Raw genomic sequence first — 11,905 nt, forward strand, 5'->3', positions numbered from 1 at the left:
ACTTTGTTTTTGACATGGCTGAAGCCTAGGATCAAAGCACACCCCACCTCCATCCAACTGTCAAACACTTCTTTGAGTCCCTGTGCATAGTTATGGTATTGAAGTACACTAGTTTTGGATACCTGGCTAGAAGCAAATAGCTGCTGCTAGTTGATTCAAAATAGTCCCTCCTAGGATCTTGCTGAAGTACCACTCTTTACAGAGAGGTGGACCGATAAAAACCATAGAAGAATTTTCTATCAGCAGAAGAAGCATTGTTGCTTGTTTAAAGTGCCCTGTGCAGCCCTTCCACCAGCTCTGCATAATGAGGTTCTGAAAGATAAGTGGGGTAAGTAGAAAATATCAGTAACTTGGTATATATGATGCTCATTGTTGAAGTGCATATATAGCTTCCAGCCTATCTTTGCTCCCACTTTGCAACAGAAGAAATATTCTTGAGCTGCTGTTCTAGCTTACCTTCATCAGGCTGGATGTAACTATGCCTGATAAGGAAATCCAGTACCACCATTGCACGGTTTGGCTTGAAATCTGAAGATCCAATGGCCTTTTTCACCTGCACAAGAGGAAAAATTCTAGGAAACCTGCTCTCCAGGTGTTTTGATTACAAGATTCTTGTCCACAGGCCATGCCCAGGGAACTGAAGTTCTATGTAGGCAAATAGGCTGCATGAAACTACCAACCTGCTTGTCAGTTAGAATCCTGATTCCAATTACCTAAGTAAACCTAGGCTAGAGCCTGCTATTCTTGCCATTACTACAGTAAACTAACTAGATTATTCTTCAGACTGGCACAGGACCTATAAATCTAACTAAAAATTTATAGCAGAAATGTTCTTGTGGCAATTTAAAGACCCATGCATACATTATGGCATATGTTTTTGTGGCCTGAAGATCACTTCATAATTTTTTTTAGTTTGTCTGTTGCCACTTGACTGGGGTTTTTGTTTGTTTGCTTGCTTTTGATTTGATTTTCATGGCAACCCCTTTGAATAATAATAATAATAATTTGTTTTATTTATATACCGCTATTCCAAAGATCATAGCGGTGAACAGCAAGTAAGCTAATTAGCAGGTAAGACTTTCTATAGCTAGTTCTGTCACACTGAATGACTGTAAGAGCAGAAGATAGAGCCTAATTATAGTAGGCCTAGACCCAGTGCTGTGACTGGTATGCTAAGAGAGCCAGTTTTCGGGATGAAGTCAAATTATGCCTACCAACCTGCTCAAGTGAACAAAGGTAGAACTCCTGCACCTCTCCATCCCCCACCAGGGGTACAAAATCTTCAGGCAGCTCCAGGTCGAATACGAACTGGCATTCAGCATGAATGCCTCCATGAGCATCCTCATAGGTGTAACTGAGAAGGCAGGGGAAGTACCAATGATGACGTGTGTGGAGTGACCAAAGAATAAAAAAGCAGTGGAATTTGTTTCAATATGTTCTTTTATGGGGATAGCTTGTGTCCACATTTGTGGAGAAGTGATATCTTTCCTGAACAAATAAAACCATCCTTTTCTCACAAGCTTGCTCCTGGATTCCTACTGAAACTGGAATAGCATTTAGGAGGCCACATGTCCATGCCCATAAATGTTTGACCTGATTATTTTAATGTTCTACACCAGTGGTTCCCAATCTTGCTCCTCCGTATGTTTTGGACTTCAGTTCCCATGAGTCCCAGTCAACACAGTCAGAAATTCTGGTAGCTAAAGTTCCAAACATCTGGAGGACCAGTGGTAGAAAACTACTACTGCACACCAAGACTATCAAATCTACATTTTGCTTTGGTTTCATGATTCAACTTTTAAACTAATAAGAATTTGTGGAAAGCAAAGGAGGGCAACTTTGAATAGATGTGGCTGTCGCAGATTAAGGCTTCCAAAACAGTAAATACTGCCCAGGCAATAGCTAAGAAATTGAGCAGACCTCTGTATACCCACAGAGGGACATTTAGAATAAATGCAATGTTAAGATTTAAAAAACAAACTGGGAGCTTCTCAAAATACAAATTTGAAGTTTCTCAGCTTGAGGAGCAAGTTGGCAAAATACAAACAAGTGATTTTATACATCCCCTAATTGTTCTGTCATTTCCTTTATGGCCTACATAGCTACAGTATATACATGCAATCAACGTCACCACATATTTTCCTGGATTTGAGGTAGCCTTATTACCTGATAGTCCCAGCAGCCTTGGCTAAGGTGGCAAGGGAGGTAGGTATGCAAGCTTCTTCTTGGCATTCTTTCACTAGTGTTTCTCTGACACCCAGCCCTGATGTAATGCCACCGGCAGCCTAATGGGAAGAGGAAAAGCAATAATACTGAGCTATTAAAAGTAAATTGTCCCAAGGATAATATTTCACCATTATCTTGAGCCAGTTGTGCCTTTTATGTTCATTGAGCAGAGGTAACAGTCTCAAATTGCCTATTATCATCTGCTGCCGTTCTAGTGAATGGTATCTGGGAAAGGCAAAGCAAGGACTTCTGTCTTTCTCACATGCCTTTCACACAGAGTCAAGCAATCTAAATGCTGTGCTACATTGCCCCTCCCCTGGCACTTCCAAGGAATTCACCTTACCCTTGCCACTCTGCTCAACTGCAATAGCATTAACCCCCTTATTTTGAATTTAAAACAAGGCAGATAGGGAGCAAGTGCCATGTTTTCCAGCTAGATAATACTTCTGGGAACACATTTCAATTTAAAAAAAGGTTTGTGCTCCCTGTGCGTCTTATTTGAAAATGGAGGAAACTTAACAGATGGACCACCTTGTTTGTGCTGAGAAAAAATGGTTTTGCTAAAATACTTAGTCCTTTGAAAAATCAAATCTAATTCTATATAGAGTCTGGCATGTGCAAGCCTGTCTAGCTCAGTATTTTGTGTACTAGTGTAATTTTCTGGATTACACTAATAAATGGTTTCTGATTATTTGCTTCATCTCCACCCTCAAACAAAAAAGGTAGGCACTTGAATCATCATCTCTGCCCCATGTCTTACCAGGTTATCCAATAAGCCAGGATACGTGGGTTTGTTCGGAGCTCTACGGGCCAGCCACATGTACATTTGGCCATTTCGCCAGGTATAGCCATTCAGGGAAGCACCATAGCACTTCACTCCCAGTAATGCTGGATTCAAGATTAAAATAAAGAGTAGTAACTTCGCAAGGAGAACAGCTTCCCAGTGTGACCAAAGGAACAGTAATATCAATGCATAGGACTATTCTGTATTTTGATCTCCTGCTCTTGTTTTTACCAAACACCAACCACATCTATATTTATAGAAAAGAAGCTTGCATTCTGTAATTTTGTTCTGGTTTCTTCTAGGTGACTCCTGAGTGCTTAATATTTAAATGCAACAAGCATCAAACCATAGAAGGCTCAGTCTGCTGAGCTAAGGGTGCATACAGGGGAGAAATCACTACAATTCCCCTTAGGAGTAAGCAATTGTTAGTTCTAGCCTTAAATCTATCGAAACAAGATTTTATGAACCCCAAACCTTCCTCCAAACAGAGCACTAAAATGTGTACTTGATGTTGAGGAAGAGTTGGCTCCAGGTCAACATCCTGTGAAAAGAAACATTTTTCCACCAGAAGAGTGGCAAAGCTCTCGCTGTTATCCATTTTATCAGGCATTTAGGCCCCAAATACAGGTTACTAGGAAGATAAAGAAAATACACAGCGAAACATATGAAGGACAGCAGTAGTAATCAATGCAAGATTTAATGGATTATTATCAATTATTTATATAGCACCATCAGTTTACATGGTGCTTTACAGTTACAACTGAAAACAGTGGGCCCTGCCAGAGCATACAATCTAAAGTGTATGCATACACACACACACACACACACAGAGAAATAATATTTTTAAAGAAACTATTCAATAGTTATAAAACAAATTACAAAGAAATACAGTATAATATAAAACTAAACTACACACATATACATAATGGAGATACAGAGCAGTTAGTTCTGGGGGAAATGGACATTGAGCTGCACTTAGCCATACTTATGGAGGGTCAACAGGTTCTGGGACAAGTGTGGCCTGTTTATCCAGTACCCACAATGTGAAAGGTCCTCTACAGAATAACAAAGCCAAAGAAGCCAGCTTCCTTATTCAAGGAGTTCATAACTGAAATTTTCCAAGTTTGGGGGAAAAAAGCAAAGCGGGGGGGATTCTGGACTGTGATCAAGCTGGGCTGCACTCAAGCTCTAAGCAAGGACCTGACTGGTTTCTCTTATCATACCATTTTTATACAGGTTTCCACATTTTAGACACAAGGACCTCTCAACTGCTTCTTTGCAAATTGTGCTTCATCCAATGAAGTCTAAGAAAGCTGATGTGTTCTTTTTTTAAAAAAAATAGAGCTATTGAGACTCACGGGTTGCAGCACGCTCCATGCTGAAGAGAGGTGTGTCACAAAAGCAGGGCATTACATTGCAGAGCTATGACAAAAGCAGATTTTGGTTAACAAGCAGCTCTACTTTACAACCCCATCCCACCTCTACTTGCAAAACAGGTATTCTAAGGAAGAACCCTACAAATGTCCCCCTTCTGTGGTGAAAAACAGACTCAGGAGAAACTCATTTGTAGTGAGTACATCCAGCCAAACCTCTTCCCATCCCTTTGGCTACTAGCACTCGGTCATCTCACCTCTTCCCTCCATTCTTTCAGGCAGGGAAAAGCCTGTTGTGACCGCAGTTCCTTCAGTACCCCTTGAACAGCAGCCGTTCGTTGTTCACAGGATATGAGCTGCATGCTCAGCTCCACGCACGCAGGTGCCTCATCTCCCTGAGGCATTGAGAAAACAGCTGGATACTGATGGAGACATCTGGCTACAGCCTGTGGCACATAGCCTACCTGTTGTCCAGCAACCATAAATGGCAGGCACAGAGCCTTGGAAGAGCCTGCAAGGAGATCAAGCCTAGTCAGTCCTCCACAGTCCCTATGAAGAGGGCTGAAGTAACAGTAGTGCTTTCTAGGAACATGCTCTGTAGACCTTATTAAGTCTTTCCAATGCAAAGAGGCTCCTTGAAGGGTTGTAACATATGTGATCTGTTTTCTTGCAGCAGACATTCTAATCCTTTAATCATGTTACAGTGGGGAAATTTTGTACATACTGAGGCAGTCATCTCTCAGAAATAGAATTGTTTTAATGATGACATTGGCCATGCTTTTCTCATTAGATTCAGCACAAGCTATGGCACAGTCTGTTTGTTCAGAAGAAAGCCTGAATGATTTCAAAGGAACTTGAAGTTCCTTTGCATACACATAAGATTATACATAGGCACTTCCATCCTGCATGCATGCACACGCGCACGAACGATGGTGTCCTTGGCATACACCTGTTTTGCTTTCACACATGGTTGTGGGTGGTGCATGCAACCTTCCTCTACCTCAGAATGAAAAGGGGCCACAAGAGCTGTCTGGCCCAATTCTTTGCAGTGCAGAAAATCCACAGGTAAGGCAGCCGATCTCTGTTTAAAAATCTACAAGGAAGGAAGACCCACCACTTTCTGAGGCAGCAGTTCCATTGTCAAACAGCTCTTGCCCTCAGTTATTCCTAACATTCAGCAAAAAATCTCCTTCTAGCCCTTTTATACATTTTGTGCATAATTTTATACATTTCTCCCATGTCTACCTTGTGCACATGAAGATCTTGTAGCACCTTTGAGGCTCACTGAAAGAAGTTGACAGCATGAGCTTTCATAGACATCAGTCTACTTCCCCAGATGAGAGTGACCAGGCATCCTCTTTTTTCCAGATGTCCTACATTTTAACCTTCAGTCCAGAAAGAATTCCAAAACATCCTCCATTTTGGGCACGACTAAGAAGTAAAAATTTATATTTATACAAGTGTCTTTAGCTTTTATTTGGTAACACCTTATATTTTACGGTGCCGTGTCCTCCTTTGCGGTTATGACATCTGGTCACCCTGCCTCAGATACCTGTAGACTTTGTAGGCATTTGGATCAAATGCACCTGAGGAAGTAGACTTGTCTACAAAAGCTCAAGCTTTTGGTTAGTCTCAAAGGTGCTACAAGACCCCTTTCCAACAGTACCTGCCAGTCATTGGAAAATGAAGAGCTAAAGAGCCAACCCTAGATTTCAATACACACACACACACACACACATATATATATATAAAACTTTATTATGGCCATTTGGCCAGAGATTTCAATACTGTACACTGGGCCCTCCACATTTGCGGCTTTGATTTTTGTGGATTTGATTATTCATGGATTTTATTAATATGCCCTCTCTAGGAATATCTGGGTCCTCCAGAGCAACGCTGTGGTCAACTGTAACCAAAAGCTGCACTGAAGGACCTAGAGATTCCCAGAGAGAACACTCTACTAAGCATTTATAGTTTCTCCAGAGCAATTATATGGCCAATGCTTGGCAGATGTTGACCACAGAGTTGCACTGGAGGATCTAGAGATTCTTAGGTGCTCTCTCAGGGAAAAACACAGTGTTTTTGTTATTTTCGGCTTTTCCACGTTCACAGGAGTCCTGTGCCCCTAAGGCCAGTGAATGTGGAGGGACGAGGGTAGTTGTGTGCTTCAAGTCGTTTCCTGACTTGTGGACACCATAAGGTGAATCTATCATGCAGTTTTCTTGACAAGTCTTTTCAGCGGGGTTGGACACAGTCATCTACTGAGGCTGAGAGAGTGCGATTTGCCCAAGGTCACCCCAGTGGGTTTCCATGGCCAAGCCAGGATTTAAACCCTGATCTCTCGAGTCATCAAAGCCACAACGCTCAAACCACTAGTGCATCATGCTGGTCTCCAAATTTATTTAATTTTTTCTTTTTTAAATTATTTTTCATTTTTATACACTCCTCCTTTTCCTTCTCCCTCTTTCTCCTTCCCCTCTATTCCTTCCTTGTCCTTTCTCCTACTTCCATTCCTTTCCTGCCCCTTCACATTTTTTCTACTCACCTCCTCTTCATTCTCCTTCCCCTTCCATCCTTCAACCCCTTCTCCATTATCCACCTCTACTTTAATCCCCTTCACTTACTCTTCCTTTCATTGGAGTTTATCACACGAAGGAAATTGGGAGTTTATCCTGTGAGTATCCCAGAAAAGGTGTGTCTTACTCTTTCCCTCCACCACTCCCTTCTCCTTCTGTGTCATGTCTTTTTAGATTGTAAGCCCGAGGGCAGGGAACTGTCTAACTAAACAGATTGCATGTACAGCGCTGTGTAAATTTACAGCGCTTCATAAATAAAGGTTAATAATAATAACAATAACAATAATAATAATAATGGGAAACGATTCCACATAATGTCCCACAAAATGTACCATTACAGTGGCCACAAAGCATTAACGCACATCTTTTTACTTTCGGGATTTCAGTGGCGATGCATTTCCGATAAAACTTTATTTGCACAATTGAGTATGATAATCATTCGCGCAATTACTCGCCATTTTCGCTTTATCTGTGGGATGCTTTAAATGCGCTTTAATCTCTCTTTAATGCAGAAATTAGCCCCAGTGTAATAAACTCCATAATTGTGTGTGACAATCCTTTGCACAATTAATCACCATTTTTGCTTTATTTGCCGGATGCTTTAAATGCACTTTAATTATTATTATTATTATTATTATTATTATTATTATTATTATTATTTCATTTATAACCCGCCTCTCTGGATGGATCGAGGCAGATTACGATATGAATAAAATACAGAATACAGAATAAGATAAAAGTACAGAATAAAACCCAGTATCTTTTCCTGCCACACAATAACTTAAAATTCCCAATAAACAATACAATAATAAAACGATATCCAACAATAAAAATGACAGGAGAACGATGGGAAGATGGAGGGGGGGGTTCCTGTTGAAGGATGAATTAGTATTACAGCAATTGGGTGAATTCAGTCAGAACTGAAAATTATCAGTTTGGGAATTAATTGAGTTAATTCAATCAGAATTAAAATATCTCTTTAATGCTGAAATTAGCCCCAGTGTGATAAACTCCATAGACTTACTTCAACCCATCAAGTTATCTATCCTTCCCCCTCCAACCTACCAACCCTCCTCTCTTTCCCTCCTATTTTTCATTATTATTATTATTTCACACTGCAAAATTAATCTGTTTTATATATTATATATTATTATATATTAAATATGTTACACACACACACACACACACATATATATAATTCTCATTCACACACACACCTCCTAACACACTCCTTCTTTCCTTCCTTCCTTCCTTCCTCTCTTCTTTCCTAATAGTTTCCCTTCCCCTACATCCATCTTAATAACACCCTCCACCTCACTTGGACAACATCTATTATATTACCATTTAAATAAGATTTGAGCAACCCACTGCTGGTGTGCTGTGTCTGCCACACTGCAAAGTTAATCCGGTTTGGCACCGCTTTAACTTCCATACCTCCATCCCATGAGATCCTGGGGTCTGTAGTTTGGGGTGGCACCTGGCAGGGAAGGCTGGAAGCCTCCCAAAACTGCAGTTCCCATAATTACATTTCCTGGAGCTATGGCAATCAAAGCGGTATGGAAGTGGGTTAATTCTGCAGTGCAGATGCACAGTTTTTGTCTCCCCCCCATAAGCCCCCCAAGCCCTAGTGGAGACTCTTGGAGGGTTAGACTGAAAAGAGGAGGGTCTCTGCTCCTCTGCCCAGCCCTGTTCCCTCCGCACCTGCTCCGTAGAAGGAGTTCATCCGCCCCAGAAGCTCCCGGACCCGCTCTGCGAACCCTGCAGCTGCCATGATGAGATGACACCTGCCTGCCTCTCTTCCATGCAACACAGCCAATTAAATCCTCCCATGCCATTTATCCCCGCCCCCTTTGGGGGCCTCTAGATCTGATTGGCTCCATCAAAACTATAGAACCCTGGCTTTGTCAGCGTTCCAGTTTGGTTCCAGACCCAGCCTTCTGCAGCCACACTGCAGGAATAATCCGGTTTGACACCGCTTTAACTGCCACGCCTCCATGCTCTGTGATTCTGGGAACGGCAGTTCGTTGTGGCACCAGAGCTTTGCTCCATCAGAGTTAACATTGGGAAAATAGGCCTGTTGAAATTATTATTTTTAGTGTGTGTGTGTATATATATATATATATATATATACATACACATATACATATTTATATATACATATCTTTATTATATTTAGTTACTCTTACTCTTATATATTTATTGTTTTATGTACAGCGCTATGCAAATCTACAGCGCTATATAAATAATAATAATAATAATAATAATAATAATAATAATAATAAATACATTTTGTGGTGCCTTGTCCTCCTTTGAGGTTATGACATCTGTTTACCCTGAACTGGATTATTTCTGCAGTGTGAATGCAGCTCTCTAACTATGGATTCTCATTTCTTCTTCCTCCTTTGATAAATCTGAAGGCCTGTCTTTATACGTTCAGCATACAAACAGGTGACCAAGTGTCCTAACTGCAAATATAAATCCATGCTGCTTCTTTAGTCATGCTCAACATGGAAGGACTTTTGAAATCCCTCCTGGACAGAAGGTTGAAATATAGGCCATGTCCCAGAAAAGAAAGACATCTGGTCACCCTGAGCAAAAAGACTAAAATTCCCTTGCATTCCTTAGAGGTGAAGGTTTTCCGGAAATATCTGCAAACTGCTTCTCAGAATCCCTGGGCTAATTCTTCGATGGGTTCGTTCTCCAATTTTAATTCCAATTCATGTAATTCTAGAAGTGTATATCTTCTGCATACTTGGTGTGTCTTGGGATCCTTTTAAAATCTGAAGCTTAGAATCTTCCCAAAAGAATCACATTGAGTCAGGCTGAATTAGGGAAACAACTTTTTATTCTTATAATTATTAATAATACATTTTAAATATTTTTTTTACTTTTTCTTATTTTTTTCAAGTGTCTGGCTTCTAAGAATTTTTTATTATTATTATTATCACAACGGCCAGTAGAAAAATAACCAAACTCTTAGAAACAAAGGCGCTCCTTGGCGCTCCCCACAAAGATAGGGAAGGAGAGAAAGGGATGGGAGGGACGGAGAGGCAAGGATTGCCGTGGAGCCATTTTGGAGTGGGAATGTATAGGGTGAGGAAGTGATGTCTTTAAAGAATAGTTCACAAAGAGAGACACAGTTTATTATGTACAGAGCAACTAGGTGTCAATGGCTGTGCAGATGCCCTGCTTCGGAGCAAACGACTAGAACGGGGAAAGCCAGCCTTTGTAAATTCCCTGGAGAGGACAATCATAAACATGAATGTCCTTTTCCAATGTGCTTAATTTTGGTTCACCTGTTTGCTCCAGCCATAAGCCACCACACCCTAGTGCCTCTTCAGCAATGAGATGAACCCCAGATATTATACTGTATCCCTCCATCCCTCCCAGCTCTAGGAACACAACTTGTAAGACTGGGGTCTGGAATCCCTGTGGCACAATTGCTTTGCTTCTCCAGCCTGGCTCCTTCAGTGCCCACTGTGAATTCACATGGTGGCAAGTAGTCCACAAAGACAAACACAGCCTCCGGTGAAACATCCGAGCTTCCAAAGACACCTCCGAACAAAGAAGGGCAGAGAACAGATTTAAAATAAAAATTAAAAAGGGCATTTATCCTCAATTGCCACATCTTAGGGGAAGCCTTTGATGTATTCCTACATTCCAATAAATATGGCTCACACAACTTGTGACACTCTGGTCCACGCACACAGCCACACCAGTCATATATGTATAGCAGCCCATCTAGGATTCAATAAATTTGCCTGTCTGCCTTTTTCCTGCCTTGTTTGTGCCTATAAAAATGGTGGGGAGAGTGGGATCCCTTGGGAGGTCACACTGTATAAGCTAACTGTCTTGATAGCTTATATGTTGTGCAGGCCTGTGTCACACGTCATCACTGCTTTTTAGACTTCCGCACCACTTGTATCCCGGAGATACAAGGATCATCACAGCAGGTACTTCATTTTGTAACGAGTGTTCAAGCATGCTTCTCAACACATCCCTTCTCACCTGGAGTAGTGCCACCACCTTATATACTGCCACAAAAGTGCTTCAGGGTGCTCTCTACAGACCATAGCATGGGAGCAAAAAAAGAGAGGAGAAGCCCTGACTTCTTTCTCCTTTATGAGGCAACTGGAGTTATTAAACTGAAGGAAGATGGGGACAACATATTCAGAATAAAGCATCAGAGGATAGCTTAGCTTAGATCAGGGACATAGCCAAGGGGGGGGGGTTCTTGGGGCCCGGACCCCCCCCTTCCGTTAGATAAAATGAATGGTGTGTGCTGCCGCCCCGCTGCACCCAAGCCCCATTATAATGGTGGCACTTAGTATGGACCCCCCCTTCCCAAAATCCTGGCTACATCCCTGCTTAGATACCACCTTTTCCCCCTCAACAATTCAATATAAGGCAGAGGGATGGATTCACAGAAGTAAGAGTATTGTCTTTTCAAACCACCTCATCTCAACCCATTCCTGTCATTGGAAGAAATTATTATCACAATATAAATAGAACCATGGAGCATTGGTTACTCCCAAACAATTCTATATCCAGTTCCCTACTATTAGTATTTTGATTCCCAATGCTGTACAGCTTTAATATACATAAAGATGAACTACCTACTGTAGGAGAATGAGAGAATGAGAGAGAGAGTGACAGACAGACAGACTCAGAGTGTTACCAATTTGTCCTTTCAGCCATGTCCATTAACTTTTGGCAAACATTGCCTTTTGTCCTGGACCTTAGAGACGTTGGCTTGGTTCATGTTGGAGTACAGAAGGGCTTAATTCTGGTAGTGCCTACAGCTGACAAATCAGAAAATCCAAATTCTAGTTCAGTCTTTGCTTTTCCACTACAGAGTCCAAGGCTGATCCGGAGACCTAGTGAGCATGAGTTTCCATGAGGCTGGGACGCTGTGCTGCCAGAGACAGGTGTTAGAGCCACTTGAT

The 11,905-nt window shown here is 41.5% G+C and overlaps 1 protein-coding gene across 2 annotated transcripts; it reads right to left on the reverse strand.

Moving 5' to 3' along the window:
• Positions 1–30: 30 nt before the first annotated feature.
• Positions 31–8,759, reverse strand: LOC149322830 (uncharacterized). Of its 2 annotated transcripts, none has more exons than XM_089483646.1 (8): positions 8,661–8,759; positions 4,641–4,894; positions 4,369–4,432; positions 2,987–3,114; positions 2,167–2,285; positions 1,219–1,354; positions 457–553; positions 31–312 (listed from the first exon to the last, which is right to left on the reverse strand). In XM_089483646.1, exons 1-8 carry the CDS (start codon positions 8,728–8,730, stop codon positions 266–268), a joined length of 915 nt encoding a protein of 304 aa, XP_089339772.1. In that variant the 5' UTR covers positions 8,731–8,759; the 3' UTR covers positions 31–265. The 2 variants fall into 2 exon arrangements, with proteins under 2 accessions (XP_089339772.1, XP_089339781.1); XM_089483655.1 differs by lacking the exon at positions 8,661–8,759 and adding an exon at positions 5,384–5,421.
• Between the last annotated feature and the right edge of the window lie 3,146 nt (positions 8,760–11,905).

The sequence above is a fragment of the Sceloporus occidentalis genome, unplaced genomic scaffold (genome assembly GCF_023333645.1).
Source record: "Sceloporus occidentalis isolate IW3139 unplaced genomic scaffold, rSceOcc1.0.p SCAF_1, whole genome shotgun sequence".
Taxonomy (NCBI): domain Eukaryota; kingdom Metazoa; phylum Chordata; class Lepidosauria; order Squamata; family Phrynosomatidae; genus Sceloporus; species Sceloporus occidentalis.

Coding starts and splice junctions, on each gene's coding strand:
- LOC149322830 (XM_089483646.1), bottom strand. CDS start 8,730: ATGGCAGCTGCAGGGTTCGCAGAGCGGGTCCGGGAGCTTCTGGGGCGG. Junction 554..1,218: donor ACCTTTGTTCACTTGAGCAG/GTTGGTAGGCAT, acceptor CCTCTTGTGCAG/GTGAAAAAGGCCATTGGATC. Junction 313..456: donor TTACATCCAGCCTGATGAAG/GTAAGCTAGAAC, acceptor CTTATCTTTCAG/AACCTCATTATGCAGAGCTG.